This window comes from Zalophus californianus, chromosome 13 (assembly GCF_009762305.2).
Source record: "Zalophus californianus isolate mZalCal1 chromosome 13, mZalCal1.pri.v2, whole genome shotgun sequence".
Lineage (NCBI taxonomy): Eukaryota > Metazoa > Chordata > Mammalia > Carnivora > Otariidae > Zalophus > Zalophus californianus.
This window is the reverse complement of record NC_045607.1, coordinates 5632313-5649055: the sequence shown is the minus strand read 5'-3', so window position 1 is coordinate 5649055 and position 16743 is coordinate 5632313. Positions and strand designations below refer to the sequence as shown.

General features: G+C 57.0%; 1 protein-coding gene across 1 annotated transcript; it reads left to right on the top strand.

Moving 5' to 3' along the window:
• Positions 1 to 230: 230 nt before the first annotated feature.
• Positions 231 to 14049, top strand: PRDM12 (PR/SET domain 12). Its single transcript, XM_027616997.2, has 5 exons — positions 231 to 453; positions 2411 to 2601; positions 4091 to 4246; positions 12194 to 12305; positions 13634 to 14049. The coding sequence occupies exons 1-5, from the start codon at positions 231 to 233 to the stop codon at positions 14047 to 14049; spliced, it is 1098 nt and encodes a 365-aa protein (XP_027472798.2).
• The last annotated feature ends 2694 nt before the right edge of the window (positions 14050 to 16743 follow it).

The following is a 16743-nucleotide window of genomic DNA, read 5'->3' as shown; positions in this document are numbered from 1 at the left end:
TCTCCGCCTCGCTCCCCCTCGTTCACTGTCCTCCCAGCCCGCCTCGCCTCGCGCTACCTCCTGCGTCCTCCCCCTCCTCCTCCTCCGCGTCCTCCGCGTCCTCCCCCTGCTCCTCTTCCTTCTCGTCCGGCGCAGCCCCCTTCTCTCGCGCCTCCGCTCTCCTCTCGCCGGCCACAGCCCCGCGTCGGCCCGGCCGTCCGTCCCCGGCGCCGGCGAGCCCCGGACCGCCCATGATGGGCTCCGTGCTCCCGGCTGAGGCCCTGGTGCTCAAGACCGGGCTGAAGGCGCCGGGGCTGGCGCTGGCCGAGGTCATCACCTCCGACATCCTGCACAGCTTCCTCTACGGCCGCTGGCGCAACGTGCTGGGCGAGCAGCTCTTCGAGGACAAGAGCCACCACGCCAGCCCCAAGACAGCCTTCACCGCCGAGGTCCTGGCGCAGTCCTTCTCCGGCGGTGAGTCGCGCCGTCGAGGCCGGTCGCGCCCTCTCCTCCCGGCGCTGCCGGGTTCCCCGCCGGCGACGCTAAGAGCGCGCGGCAGGGACACGGGGCGTCGCGGCTGCTCGGTGGGCCTTAGTTTCCCGGGAGCCGAACGGCGGCGCGAGCAGCCAAAGGCCGGGCGAGGCGGGAAGCAGCTCCGCGGCCCCGCGCGGCTCGGAGAAGGGATCGCCGCGTCCAGGCTGCCCGGGCCCTGCGGCCCCCCGCGGCCCCCTGCCCGCCCCTCACCCCTTTGAGCCGGCGGGTTCCCGGCATCTAAAGCCTTACTAGGCGTGTAATAGCAGTTGACTCAAAAAGAAGGGGTTTAAAATTCATTTAGTTAACTTGGGCTTGACCCGCGAAAGTTCCCACTTCAACCGAGAACTTTAAAAGGCAGGGGGCTGGGGAGGGGGCGGAGGGCGGGCGGGCCGGCAGAGAAAGCCGCTGAAGGAGCGAGGGGGAGAGAGAGAGAGAGAGAGAGAGAGCGCCAGAAAAGTTTCTTTTCTTTAAGATGTCTCAAGTTCTTATTCCTCATTCATCAACCTGCAAACAATATCTTTCCCCGGCGCTGGCATCTCTGCGCGTCGCCCTCTCTTCCCCCGTGACGATTTCTGTTCCTCTCTTAATTTACCGTGCAGACTAATCCCACTTCCATTCACGCTATGTCAACCATCTAATCCCCCCTTTTTGTAAGGGGAATTCCTCGGCCCCTTTTAAACAAGTCCCCTCCGCATTGAGCTACAATTTACTGCTACAGCATTCTTCCAGGGCTAATGAATTTAGAATTAGCAATTTCTTTCGAATGGAACCGAATGAATGCTATCACTTTAACAGCGTGACAAATTGCCGGCCGCTCCGCAATGGACACCGTTTAACCCCCCCCCCGCTTTCAGCCGGCCCGCTCGCCGGCTATTTTCCCAGGTAGCTTAGAGGGGAACCTTGTAAGACACGGAGGTCGCCCCCTGTGCGCCTTGCCGCCCCCACTCCGGCTGCCAGGCCGGGCAGGGGGACCCCCGGGGGGCTGGGGGCCGCCCGTTCTCTCCCTCCCAGAGAGGCGACTTCAGGGCTCGCCTAGGTTCCCGGCGCCGCCCTTTCTGGCACCCCGGATCCTGGGTGCCCACGGGGACAGAGGCGGGCCCGGGGTCACACAGAGAGCGCCCGAGGCGGCCCGCCGCAGCCCGCGTTCCTTTTGAGCTTCCGCCGCCCCCTGCCCCCCGCCGCGCCGCAGCCTGAGGTCTCTTCCCAGCGCCGTCGCCCGCCGGCCCCCCCAGGCGCAGGCCTCCCGCACCCCCGAAAAGAGTCAGCGCTCCTGGCCGCAACCGGGATCCTTCGACAGCGCCCTGTGTTTGGTGCAGGGAGGCGCAGTGAGCGTCGAGCGTCCCGCGGAAGGGCGGTCTCAGCTTGGCTATCACCTCCTCTTGGGAGCTGGCTTCAGTTTACCCATTTGTAAAACCACGCGCTGCGGTGGGCGCAGTCGTTCTTCAACTCTTTCAGGGTGGAGGGCAGGGGCGTTGTGGATGCTTTGAGAATTAGTGGAGGGACCAAATAAACAAATAAAAATAATAAAAGCCCCTAGAAATGAGCCCCAAAGCACCTCTTGCTTCCGAGGGCACAGAGGGTCCCCGGGTTGCAAATGGAGGAGATTCCTGCGCGGAGCACCCGGCCACCACCACCCACCCCCCCGCGCCCCACCGGCCTCCCCCACTCCGCAGCGCGCGCGCGCACACATACACACACACACACACATACACACACACACACACACACACACACACACGCACCCTAGTGACTTCTCTGGAGTCACTCCAGGGCGGGCCTGAGGGGGCCTGAGGTTGGTCTGGCTGAACAGGACCGGCCTGGGTCTCTGGCGGGAAGGGCGGGCCATTCCCTGCCTCAGGCTCTGACCCAGTCCCCCCTGCCCTGGCCGCGGTCACAGAGGTGCAGAAACTGTCCAGCCTGGTGCTGCCTGCGGAGGTGATCATCGCGCAGAGCTCCATTCCGGGCGAGGGCCTCGGCATCTTCTCCAAGACGTGGATCAAGGCGGGCACCGAGATGGGTCCCTTCACTGGCCGCGTCATCGCCCCGGAGCACGTGGACATCTGCAAGAACAACAACCTCATGTGGGAGGTAGGTGAGGGCCCGGGGAGAGGGGCGCCGGCCGGTCGGCCCCAGGCAGCTGCCACTCCGTCCCTGTCGCCCCTGCTGGGAGCTTGGGGCACTTGGGCCCCTGAGCTCCCTGACGCGGGATCCGGGATCCTACCGCCCTATGCCTGGCGGTGCCTCCCCAAACCGGGCTGCTAAGGCCATTGTTCAGAAAATCTGACCCTCTTTCTTCTGGCCAACCTAGGGACTGTTGTTGGCCCTACTTCAGAGGAGGGCACTGAGGCCTCGGGAAGCCATGTAGCGTGCCCAGGGTTATGCCCACAGCGCTGAAGCCAACTCTGGGGGCAACCTCCCAGCTACCTGCATTCTTCTTCTCGGGAGGAAGTTGCAAGGAAAGCCCCTTTGAACCACACCCTGGCCTGGGGGTAAGGGTGGCCAGTGTGGGGAATGGAAGGGGCCGGTGCTTCCTAGGAATGGGCTTCTCAACCCAGGCAGAACAGTGACAACTGGAAATGATCCGGGACGAAATGGCGTTGAGTCAACTTTCTGAGTCAGTGGCCCGCATTCCACCAAATCTCAGCAGCCCTGTGAATTATTACTCCCATTCTACAGTAGGAAACCGAAGCTCAGAGAGGCTTCCACCCCAGGCCTTCTGACCCTGCTCTCCTCCGACAGTGCCAGATGCCAGGGACGGCCACCCTTAGGACACCCTTAGGACAAAGCCACTCCCAAAGCTCTTCCTCCCCCTGGGGCTCTTACCTTGCCGATGCCAGGCTGGTGTGACCTCTCCCTAATCTCATTTCCCTTCCCCCCATGGGTCCCCACCACAGCCCCCACCTGACAGTCCCTGGAGGAGCCCAATGTGACAAATCTTTCCTCTGGTCACAGGCGCAGGAGGAAGGGAACAGGGGGATGGTCCAGATGCTTCTCCTGACCTCACCTCCTCCCTCCCTGGAGGCCTGGGCGTAGTTATCTTCTCCATTTGTGGCTAGGTTAGGAAGTTGGGGCCCAGTCTGATCTCTGAGTACTCTTGGTAGCTCCCACAGGGGGCTTTGGCCAGGCCAGGGTGCCACAGTGAGCCAGCCTTCCCTCTCCAGGCTCCTGTGTCCCCCTCTGAGGTCTTGGTCCGTGTTCTCTGCTGCTTTGGGGAGCCCCTCTGCATCCCCAGGGAGTTAGCTGGCTGTCACTTTGTTGAGTCAGTGATCCCTTGGAGACCCCTTTCTTCTGGAGTTGGGGAGTACGTGGCCGCAGGAGCCTGTGGGGCCCTGGAGACTGACTCCCTGTCGGTCACTTCTAGCTGGCTGGCCTCAGCCAAGTCACTGCACTGCTCCGAGCACCCCCCCCCCCTTTTCTCAGCTGGAAAACTGAGATGAGTACAGGTGCTCGTCCTTCCTGGGGCTGTCGTGAGGATGGAGAGAGCGTATGAGGATATGCCCGCACCGGCCCAGCCCGGCCACAGGTGGCACCTGCGGCACAGCCTGCCTCACTCAGTCCCTAATTTACCTGCATGCAGGTGTTCAACGAGGACGGCACAGTGCGCTACTTCATCGATGCCAGCCAGGAGGACCACCGAAGCTGGATGACCTACATCAAGTGCGCACGCAATGAGCAGGAGCAGAACCTGGAGGTCGTCCAGATCGGCACCAGCATCTTCTACAAGGCCATCGAAGTGAGTGCCTGTGCTGTTGTGTACGAAGCCAGGGGGCAGCCAGGAGAAGGGGTGCAGGCAGCCGTGTCCGGGGACTGGGGGTGGGGGGGATGGAGGTGCATCGATGCCGGCCACGCTGGCCCTGCCCAGGCCCTAGGGCTGGGGCCCAGGCATCATGGTCTCTGGGAGCATGAATTTCGTGGCAGGTTTTCTGGGCTGTAGATCAGAAAGGACAGAACCTTTGACTTTAGGCCATTGTGGATGTCATGAGCACCTCAACCGTGAGGCTCCCGGATAGCTGCTTAGGGTGTCCTGGGGTTCAGAAGCCAAGAGATACAGAGAGCAAGACGCAGGGGAAAGCATTTGAATGCAAGAGAGGGCATTGTGTCTGCGGCATTTTCGCTGTGTGTTGTTCCTTGCTCTGCATGCATGGGACGCTGACGTGGGGATCATGATTCTAAGTCTCGGCTCTGACACATCGATCACGCGCTGTGTAAGGCTTCTCCTAGACTCTGTGGATGCATTATCCTTTATAATCCTTGTGCATTTAAGCCATGAGGGAGGGTTCTGCGATCATCCACAGTTTGCAGACAGGGAAGCTGGGGCTCACTTGGTGGCAGAGGGACTTGGGCGCTCTTACCAGGCATTGGGGGGGGGGGGATGTTAGCACTATTGTGCTGGGTCGAACTGCTTAGAAGCAAGGGAAAGGGAAAGATAGCAGCAGATAAATATCACATCCCATGGTTGGGAGTAGCTAAGCCCTGCCCAGGTCATGGGAAGGTTCACCAGGAGGTTGGAAAAAGGAGGTGTTCCCGATAGGGAAACCTTGGACAGAGGCAGAAAAGCTCACGGTCTACAGAGAGGGGCTGAGGGCACAAGGCAAGCCAAGTGGTGGTAGCCATGGAGGGCCATGCTGGCGGGACCCTTTGGGCAGTGTCTCTTGGCAGGAAATATGCTCAGCATCTGTCCCAGGAGTGAGACAAGCTCCCTCCTTCCCTATGGCAGACTGGTGGCCAGTGCTGTGTGGGGGTGGTGGGGATGTCCCCCCCACACACACACCTGTCTGGACCTCCTGCTTCCACTCCCCTAGTGGAGAGAGGCAGTGTCCTCCCTCGGGGGTGGGGCTGGGTTTTGCTGAGTTTTGGAGAGGTCCAAAGGAGGTCTCCCAGGGCAGGAGAATGACTTCCCTATAGTCCATTTTATCCCTGGGACTCAAAGCCTCAAATCTTTCTAAGGCCCGAGGGGCACTGGGGCCTAGCAGCTTCTGGAACTGGGGTCCAGTTGTCCCTCAATAACCAGGCTCCAGGAAATTTCCCAGGGATGACAGCAGAATGGTCTTTGCCTGGGTGTTGTTGTGGCCACGGAGTGGGTCCCAGCAGAGGGGTAGACTCTGGGAGGGCCAGGAAGTGGAGGGTAAAGAAAGGTGCCCAAGTTCTGGGCTGGTGTTCAAGTGAGGCAGAACAGCATGGGGCTGTGTGAAGGTAGGGCCGAAGGTGGCCCAGGCGCCTAGGACAAACGTCTAGGACAAAGGTGGCTCCTGTGACCATCTGGCTGGGCCACCACCCTGTGGGAATAAGGACTCCCTGCCAGACATCCCAGAATCGGCCTCAGGTGTGGCTGAACCTCACTTCTGGCAGAGCGCACGCTCCGGGGTCTTCTCCCCTCCTACCCTCCCAGCCTCACACACACATCCTCACGTTCATGCACTGCTTCCCGGCCATCCCAATACAGATGAGATAGCAGGCACACAGTCTTTCCATTCCCTCCTCTAACACGAATGCACGCCCATGTACATAAGCACAGATGCACATGAGAGATGGTGGGAATGCTTGTATGATTCGGGCCAAGGAACTCCCGGCTGGGGCCGACTCGGGGGGCCTCGATCATCTCCCTGTGCAGATCACACTGGCTAAAGGCTCAACGGAGTCAGGAAATATTAATAGAAATTTCTACAGAAATTGAGTCAGAGATCAGAGGGGCTGAAGAGGATCTCTAGGGAGGAATCTGAATTTAGAAGAGTAAAAAAAAAAAGTCATCTGCATTTTATCAGGATGTAAGTTGATAAAAGAGGATCAGGAAAAAGAAACCGATCCATATAGGATATACCATGAGCAAGATGCCATGGATGTGCAGTTAATACTTGCCCAGAGGTAGCAAGCCTCTGAAGAAGGGACCCCTTGAGGGAGGGACAAGGAAACAGAAAATATCACTTTATGGTCATTTTACTTTTCATCAGCAAAGCTGGACACTTTTCTCGTGGCAGCAGTTTTTCTCAGATCATTTTGTGGCCATGTCAGGTTCCACTTACTGGACCAGCGGTGTGTCTGGGCCAGTGTGACCACCCACTGTGCGCTGGGCAGAGGCCAGGGCTCACTGGCCTTTCTAGGCTCCACCAGAAGAAATTGCTTCTCCCCCAGGCCACTCCCTGAAGTCTCTGGAATACATGGGCTGTTTGTTTTGTGCGCGCGTGCGAGTCAGCCAAGGAGACGGGCCTTTGCGACGATCTGTTTTCTTAGTCTTTCTGTCACTTAGAACTGCCATTTATATTCCATATGAGTAACCCATTACTCACCCCAAAAGTGGGAAGGCCCATCTTTATTCGATAAGCGGAATGCACTGTTGCTGCTCTCAAATCTTCCACAAATAAAAAATAATAGCCCTCCAAATGGAGATGGGGTTTCAAGGCCAGCCAGTCGGAGGAGAACCCCCAGGCGGGATTGGCATCTGGCTGGATCTACGGCATGCTATTTCTGGGGCATTCTTCCCATCGATTCAACCACAGAAGAATTTACTATAACGCGGGGTGCCTAAAATAGCATTTCTAGAAAGCGCCCAGCACATAGCAAGTGACCATTCAGTGTTGAATGACTAAGTCTTTCCGCAGGTGATGGGGACTGGGTCGAAAGGGGAACACGCAGACCCCCGTTCTCCCAGAAAAACAAAACCAGCTACCGCAGGAAGCAAGACTTTTGATGCCGAAACTCAGCGCAAGCAAAGGATTTAGTAATAAGTTATGAAAGCTTTGGACTCTGGAGCTGGGAAGAAAATTCCCAGTCTTTCCCCTCCCTATGTCTTGGCAGATTACCATGCCCTGAAGTGTGGGCCTTTCCTTCCCGCTACTTTCCTTCTCCTTTCAAGCACTCGAACATGTTATACGGCAGAGCCCCATGTCTGCTTTTCCTGGCACCGTTTTCCTTTTGATGTTGCTCAGGGGCGGATGCAGTTGGGGAACCTTGATTATTAATACTAAGCATCATTAATAATGCCGCCATCTGTGGAGCATTTATCACCTGTTGGCACGTGCTGAGGGTCTTAGCAAATGTTTAAGAATCGAGTCCTCTCCGCTCTGTGAGATACTATCACTGTCCCCATTTTAATGACGGCAAAACTGAGGTTCAAGGAGATCACGGGGAGTTGGTGAGCTGTGGTTTGAATCCAGGCCTGTCTGACCCTAGAGCAGAGCCCTTGGTCACCATGCCATGGGGGCCTCCCCAGCCAATATGTATTTGCTGGAACTCTATTAATTGGTCTGTCAGGACATCTGTGGTACAATGGAAATTGATATTCGTCCAGATGACACGGAGATCCTTCTGGACTAAGGTTTCTGTGCTGCCCGGGGTTGGGGGGGGGGAAGGGAGTTGTCAGAGCCTCCCGGGAGTGTGTTCAAAGTGTGACATACATTTATATAAAGAAAACAAACCAAAATTGGATTGGTTTCCATTTATAATAAAAATTCAGAGAGGGGGCAGGACAGAATGTCTGGGCTGCTAGGGATGGTTCAGAAGCACGAGCTGAGAGATTATGTAATTTGTCAAGGGAAGACTCAGGCCCTGATATTCTCCCAGAATCTCGGGGATGTGGATTTTATGATACGGGACTCGGTTTCTTGGGGGAATTATTTGGTCTATTGTGTGTCCCGAATGAGTCCCCGCTGCCTAGAAAAGTGACCGAAGGACACCTTTGTGATCCTGGGTCTGCCGGCCCCAACGGAGAGCCCTGGCAGGGCCGTGCCAGTGTTGGCTGATAAGAAACATCAGTATTGAGGGACCGAGAAGCCTGGGAGGGCGACGGTGGTTGTCCTTTGCTCTCAGGCAGTCAGCTGCCGGGACCCTGGGAGCCTGTGGACAATAGTGCCAGAATCTCCGGGAAGAGGCTGCTGATCCTGAGGGTCTCCTGGTCTTGATCTCTGGGGTTATTGCATGAGGGGTACCAGCGAGCAAGCAGGGACCAGGCGTCCAGGTCAGGGGCTGCCACTGGCTTCCCAGAGCTCTGAAGAGCCAACAGACTCCACTTCCAGCCTTCCCCAGTGCTGGTGGCTTCTCAATATCTGTGCCGTTTTCAATTCCAGTAGATTCTTCTAAATAGATTTTTTTTTTTTTTAAGTGGAGCTAATGCGGGGCTTGAACTCACCGCCCTGAGATCAAGACCCAAGCCGAAATCTAGAGACGGATGCTTAAGCGACTGAGCCAACCGGGCGCCCCTAGATTTTCTTTCTTTAATATAAAGATAGTATAAAAGTAATATGTGCTCATTATTTTTTAAAAAATCAGATATCCCATGTAGAAAAATAGAAGCCACTCTGCTCATCATGCTGCTCCTCACGAACCTTAAATCAGCATTTTTTTAATAGTCTCAAAATGACAAACTCTCCTGGGGAAAGAAGCACAGAAAACTGGCCACAGTGGCTGAGCATCCAGGGTGGGGGAGAGAGTCACTTTTCATCTTCTACCCCCTTTATGTGTTGACACGTGTTTGTCAATGTGTCTGCTTTGTTGTTTTAATTTCTGAAGTTAACTAGTAAGATTAATTTTAGGACATGTAAAAATTATGTTAGTAAATAAATGATGTACTCTATGTTAAAAGTCAATGTCGAAGCTCTTATTTAGAAAATCATGTTCCAAACAACCATTTTGAACAATATTCAGAATTTGTGCAAGCCCGGAGTTCTTGGCTTCTCCTCATTCATCACCTCTGTTGTTGTTGTATTTATTTTATATATTTTTTTAATTTTTAAAAAGATTTTATTTATTTATTTGAGAGAGAGAGAGAGAGCATAAGTCTGGGTGGGAGGGTGGGGAGGGACAGAGGGAGAGAGAGAAGCAGACTCCCTGCCGAGCAGAGAGCCCCACACAGGGCTTGATCCCAGGACCCCGAGATCGCGACCTGAGCCAAAGTCAGTCCGTTAAGCATCTGACTTTGGGTGCCAAAGTGCGTTGGGGAGCCACCCAGGCGCCCCAAATTTACATTTAGTAACAGTTGTTATTGTCAATTACAATGAGAAGGCTGGTGTTGATTTGGATATTTGATTCCTCGGCTGAGAGTCTGGAGGTGGAGATGCAACTCAGGGCGACAGCCGATGTGGGCTTGCTGAGCTTCCCCTCCACATCTGTGCTCTCCCTGGGGGTGCCCCCCCCGCCCCAGCCAAGCCGGAGGCAGTGGCCCTGAGTGGGGCTCGCGTCCTTGGGGCACTGGGGCGCCCAGCCCGTGCTGTTGTCAGTCACTGAAGGCAAAGCCGCCAGTCACCCTGGGTTTTACCTGTGCCCGCGGCCCCATGCCACACTGCAGGCTCTGTGGGGACCACTGTGGGCCTCAATGCCCCCAGAGAGCGCTGTCAGCTTCCTGAGACGTTGGTGAGCTCAGGGAGAAATCATAACACTCGCTCCTGCATCCCTCCGCCCTGCAAAGTTTTCTGCACACGGCTCCACAGAGGCCTGGCCCCGTGAGGCCTGAGCAGAGAGGCCGTCCCTGTTTTACAGTGTGGGAAACCGAGGCCCAGCGCCAGAAGGCAACTTGCCCAAGGTCACAGGCTCAGCAGGTGGGGAGCCCAGGTGGACCCTGACATGGGTGACCTCTGCCAGCACTCTGTCCAGTTCAGACAAGTCTGATGGGGGACTGGCTGCTTTAGAAGAACCCTGATTGTGAAAATTGAAGCCAGGGGTCGGGACAGGGTCGGAGGTGACTTTACAATCAGATTCTCAGAGTTGGGGGGCCTCAGGGAGGTTCCCCCACCCCCTCACTTGAGGAGACAAGCTTAGAGAGGACAAGTGCTTGCCTCAGGTCACCCAGGCGCCCGGTGGCTGAGGGTCCATCTGCATCCTCACACAGAGAGCATCCTTCGCAACGAGTTGATCTTAAGTATTTTCCTTCCTTCTTGGTCCTTCTGTCTTCTCCGTTCCCTTTCCAGCAGGGCCTCCAGCTCTGTCCCGCTGACCCCCGGGACAATGGTCATGACTGTGAATGGCCTCGAGGACTTCTGTGGTGCCAGATTCTAACCTGTCTGCTTTCTTTGAGGCACCACCTGATTTTCCTCGGGTTCCGGGACTGTACTTGTTTCTTCCATATTCGAACCCTGTACCTCCGAGCTGGCACCCTCTGCCTGGCTTCTGGTCACTCACTGACCCTGAGGGCTTGACGGGATGCCCCACAGGCTGTGGGGGCAGGGACACGGTGGCCCCAGGCTGAGTCTCAGGAGGAGGCAGTGACTAGGCCCCCTCACACTTTCCTTCCTTTGCCCCCCCCCCCCACCTCCTTTCAGGGTCAAGCAGAGCTGGCTGTGATGGTCTGAGGGTCTTCCTGGCTTTGACCAGAGGAAGGAAGCTGTGGTACAGAAGGGTCCTGCTTGTGGCAGGGGTCTGCAGGCCAGAGTCAAATGCAAGGGCTGGGGCCTTCACTGTAACCAGGGGGCCCAAAAGAGAGGGTCCTATTCTTGCGCGATTTCAGATACCCCAAGATGGTATCTTTGGTGCCTCGACGCCTTTGAGGCGGCTGAGGACCCATTAGGAAAACAAACTGGTGGCTGCCTGGGTGTGTCCAGCTTTCTCTGGGAAGCTCAGAGAGTGACCCCCAGGACAGATGCCAAAGCCAGCTCTATGGGGTGCAGGCTTGTCCCCTCTTTCAACTGTCTTTTTTTTTTTCAAGATTTTATTTTTAAGTCATCTCTACACCCAGCGTGGGGCTTGAACTCACAACCCCGAGATCAGAAGTCGCACGCTCCACCGACTGAGCCAGCCCAGGCGCCCCATCTCTCTCATTTGTCTTAGCTGGCTGGGGCCTGAAGGTTCCCCACTTGGGAGGGCTAACTGGCTTTCGCCAAAGACCTGTGTGCCCCTTGGGACATCCTGGAGTGTGGGGTCTATGGTCAGTGCCACCACAGTGCCTTCCACAGCCTCCCGGGACTGTCATTGCAAACCCCTCCCCCCCCCCCCCCCCCGTGGCCTTCACCCTTTCCCTGGTGCAGGTCCTCCCCTGGGATTAGCAGAGAACTGTCACCATCTGTGGAGTTCTCTTCTGTAGAAATGGATTTTGTTTCAGGCTGTGTGCCCCAGTATTTCCTGAGGTGGAGGGGTTCCTCAATCCGAATGCTTCTTTTTTAGCATTTGTTGTGTGCACGGAGTCACACAGAGCCCGTGATCGGGAGAGAGGTACATGCGGCGTGGTGCTGCCTTGTGGGCGTTTTGCATGAGAGATGTTTCCTGAACATTATCAGACAGGATGTAACCAAGTGCCATAGGGCGCCCTGCAGCCCACCATCCTTGGCTCAGCCCTGCAGACAGGAGGGCTGGCTGATTCTGGTTCCCCCCCAGTAAGAAAGGAAAAGTTTTCTAGCTTTCCTTCTTCTGTTACGTCAGCTTGCTGTAAGCCTTCCATTCTGTTGCTATCAGTTTGGGAACTCTTACATGGGTGGGCGGCTGCTCTGTTCCCAGCCCCAGAGCTAGGACAGAAACAGCGAGAAGGCCTGGGCTGGGAGGGGGAAAGAGGGGGCGGGGGCAGAGCAACCCAGGGCCTTCTGTGTCTATGCAGCTTGCTAGGGATGGCTGGTGTGGCTTTCTCTGGGCTGAGACTGGATCTCCGTCTCCATGGCAGGTGCAGGACAGCTGCCTCCTGGCTGCAGGGGGACATGCAGAGACCCTGATTCCCACCCCTGGGGACTGCTGCCTCCCTGATCTAATTTTGCTTTCCTCCCTGTAGATGATCCCTCCTGACCAGGAGCTGCTGGTGTGGTATGGAAACTCACACAACACCTTCCTGGGGATCCCTGGTGTGCCCGGGCTAGAGGAGGAGCAGAAAAAGAACAAGCATGGTAGGTAGTCTCCATGAGGCCACAGTGACAAGGGACCCCTGGAACCCAGAATGAGAGAGTGAGAGTGTGCATGTGTGTACCTGTGTGTGGCAGGGAGGTTCCTGGTCTCCAGGGACCCGGGTTCAATCTCCAGCAGTATTGAGCCCATGAGGCTACTGGCTCAAGCAGGCCAATGCCCCCAGAGCTACCACCACAGTCCGGACACGAATGGCACTGTTTTCTGGACAAAACAAATTGTCTGGAGGCAGGCTGGGTTGGGGCGGGGGGGGGGGGGGGTGTCGGGATACCAGAGAGGCAGAAGGTGGAGCAGAAGGAGCAAGGGGCCGGGCAGCAGGAGCCTAGATTGAGTTCCAGTTCTGCTGTACAATCTTGGGAAGGGCTCTGTGCCTCACGTTCTCCATCTGTAAAGGCAGGAGGTTGGGCGACATGATTTTTAAACCCCCTTCCAGCTCTGACAATGTACATTTCCCTCTGTCCCTGGTGGAGGTGCTTGGTATTAACCTGTTGAATGAAGGTGGGGTACCTGTGTGTTGTGGGGTACACTGGTCATCACGATAGACAGTTTGCTCAAGACCTATTTCATGGCAAGTATTGCACTAAACCTTTTACAGCTATCACCCCACTGGGGTCCTCATAAAACCCTTGCGAAATTTGGTTAGAGGAAGAACCCGAGGCTCATGAACTACTGTTTATCCAGCCCTTGCCCTGCAACTAATGTTTTAACAAACAGTAATTTCTCTGATTCTTAGAAGAAGCAGGCTTATGGGGGTGATACTATTATTAACTCCATGTCAGCAATGAGAAAGGTGAGGCTCAGTTCCCTGGTACATAGTAGGGCACTCAGTAAATATTTGTGGGATGAATAAATCAAAGGGTTTTTTGGGGGGTGGGGAGCCTTTTATGGAAGGCTACCATTTACACAAGGCTACTTTGAGTCAGGTACTTCTTGTATACAGGCTAAGGGAGGTAAAATGCACCTTTTTATGAACACCTCGTGATGTTCTGCACAGCCCCGTGAGATCGTAGTAGGTCCCCATTTTACAGATGAGGACGTGGAGGTTTGGAGGCGAAGTCACTAAGTCCCTGAGGTCTCACAGCACGGTCTGGAGTCCAGCTCCTATCTGACCCCAAGCCAGGTTCCTCAATGCCTCTCTCATCCCTCTGGCAGCGCCACCAACCCGTCTGCTCAGACCCGCACCCGCACCCCCACCCCCGTCGATCCGAGGCGGGCTGGGCGGGCCGGGCCCGGCGGCGGTGCGGGGTCGTAACGAGGCTGCTCTCTCTCCCCCCCTCCCCGCCTGCCCCCCGGGCGCCGCCCGCGCGGCCAGAGGACTTCCATCCGGCGGACTCGGCGGCGGGCACCGCGGGCCGCATGCGCTGCGTCATCTGCCACCGCGGCTTCAACTCGCGCAGCAACCTGCGCTCGCACATGCGCATCCACACGCTGGACAAGCCCTTCGTGTGCCGCTTCTGCAACCGCCGCTTCAGCCAGTCGTCCACGCTGCGCAACCACGTGCGCCTGCACACGGGCGAGCGCCCCTATAAGTGCCAGGTGTGCCAGAGCGCCTACTCGCAGCTGGCCGGCCTGCGCGCCCACCAGAAGAGCGCGCGCCACCGGCCGCCCAGCGCCGCGCTGCAGGCGCACTCGCCTGCGCTGCCCGCGCCGCACGCGCACGCGCCCGCGCTCGCCGCCGCCGCCGCCGCCGCCGCCGCCGCGCACCACCTGCCGGCCATGGTGCTGTGAGCGTCGCGCCCGCGCCCGCCGCGCCCGCGCGCCCCGCCTCCTCGCGCCCGCGCGCCCCGCCTCCCGCCTCCCGCCTCCGGCCCGCGGGGCGGGGGCCTGGGCTGCTCTCTCCTCACGCGACGCCCCCCACCCCCCGACGGCAGACGGCCCGGCGCCCGGCGCTGTAGGTGCGCCCCACAAGTGACCCCCTAGGCATACAGTCTTCGCTCCATCTCGCAGGTGAGGACACTGAGGGGCAGCGTCCCTTTGCAGGCCACCCAGCTGGTGCGGCTGCTCGGCCGCCTCCTCCACGGGGGTCCCCACGCCCGGCGTCGGGGGCGCTCTGGCACACCTGTCGAGCCGGCCGCCGGGGCTGGCATCCCGCGGGGGTGGCAGGCCCTCAGCGGGGGCGGGGACCCTGGGGGCGGGGGGCGGGGGGCGGGCCGGTGAGCGCACGGCCGCTCCGGCCGCCTCTTGAGCCGGGTGCCCGGAAGTGTCGGGAGTCACGGACATGATCTTGAGAGTTGGGGGCTGGCGGGGCTCTGGGGCAGCCAGGAGAGACCCGAGACCTGCTCTTCCCTGGCGGACGGGCCCTTCTCTCCTTCTGGCCACCTTACCCCCAAAGCCGGCTCCCGGGCAGGGACGAGGCACGAACACTGTGCAGTGTGCCGGGCAGGCTGAGCGCGAGGGCCAACGGAAATCCACTGGGGTACCCGGGCAAGGCCCTGCTCCTCTTAGGGCCTCAGTTTCCCCTTTCCCCATCCGTAAAATGAGAAAGGGGGAGCCATGCTTCCTCCCCTTCATCTGACTTCTCGCTTAGGGAGGAGAAGCTTCCCTTCCCCTCCTGGCCACACTCCTGCGGGAGGAGGGCAAGACTGGCTTCTCCACGGGGAAAGCACTTCCAAGCAGTGCGGGATCCGCGGGGGGGGGGGTTCCGCCCCGCCCACCCACTCCCTCCCTTGCCTCCTCCCAAGTCTCCCCAAACTCTGGCGGTGGGCGCCCTCTGGTGTCGGCTGTCCCACCTTGCAGTCATGTACCAGAATTCCCGTAGGGCGTTTTGGAAAATAAAGAAACTATAATAATAATGAAAAGTATAAAATGTATAGAGTTTTCAAGAAACTGTGTTCTACTTCCAGAAAATGGTCACTTTAACTTTGTAAATATTTATCTAAAATGATATTTACGAAACTGTGATATATATTATTTGATTGTATATGTACAACTGTAAATACATTTGTACCTCTCTTGTATTCTAAAATAAAAATTACTTGGAACATTTATCACTTAGCATCTGAAGGGGTCGACACATTTATCTGCATGAAAAGGAAATATGAAAAGTGCCTAGAAACTGGAGAGGGGTTGGGCAGAGTTGTTTCACTGCTTTTGAAAGTCACCATTGTGCCCTCCCCGAGGAAAATTCTCCATCACAACTGGGATGTCAGCTCCTGAAGAGATGGCCACGGTTCAAAGCAACCAGAAATCTCTGAAGGGGCTGGGCACATTCTTCATGCTTCCAGCTGGACTCTCAAATCCTGGTGTCCCGCTTTGTTACCTCCCCCAAATCTTTACTTACTTTTTTTTTTCTTTTTCATGAACAATTTAAGAGAATTCAGGCGGTCCGTGGGGTGGACCAAGATGGCCGACAAGTGCCCTCCCAATGCCTAGAATTTCCAAATGCTCTGGGTCCCCGTTTCCAGAGCCTCCCTGAGGAAGAGGAAAGAGGAGGAAGGCCTTCAATGCAGGGCCAGGCCCTGGCTCTCCTACCCAGCACCTCCTGGCCAGGAGGAGGTGTGCACACTGGGAAGTGTGAGTTCACACCTGTACTCCAGCATGTGCTAGTTGGGAGGGTCACCTTTCCAACCCACCGGCCTCCTACAGGCACACCTCTGTGCATCCTCATTTAGCTGTGTGTGTGTGTGCGCACACGAGCTCACACACACACACGAAGACACTTGAACTCACACTTTTATAAAGGCCATCCCCAGTTGGAGCTTCAGGTACTCCCAAAGACCCCCATACTTTGGGGACTGGTCTTGTACCCTGGCAGATGGGGACACAGGTAGAGATGTACACTTGTGTTCATTTGCAAGGCCCATCTGGGGTTTCCTCCCTAGGGTAAGCGGGGAAAGTCACCCTTGTTACTCCCCCTCCCCTTGTCTTCAACCTCGCCTCTCCTTTGAAACCTCACCACTAGGCTTCTGATGCCTCCAGGGGCCCCTGGTCTTACCTTCCCCCCATTGCAGGCCCCACAGGAGGCCTCTTGTTTCCATAAAAACGCTGAATCCCCTTTCTCCTGGATGCTGACCAGTAGAGTTAAACACCCTCCTGACCCACATGCCGTGCCTCCCAGAGAGTAATGCTGGCTTCCTTCAGGAGTCAGACTTCAGAGAAGTCAGTAGGGCCCTTGATCAAAAATCTACATGGCTCTCCGTAGCTAATTCCATTCTGTGAAGTCCCCGCTACTGAGCGCAGGGTCCACAGCCCGGGCTCCAGAACCCACCTGGTGGCAGCAGGCTGTAATGGCAGGCTAAAGTGCATTTGCTCCGCCTGCGGCCGACCTACGCAAGTGTGTGGGCGCTGGAGATCCAAGGATGAGCAGAGAAGAATGGGGGTCCTGAAGAATTGCACACTGCTGGGAGGCCTGATACCAAAGGCTTGAGCTCTCACCGTGCTTGCATTCCCAGCAGACGCCTCAGGCCCCTTTCCACGAAGTGC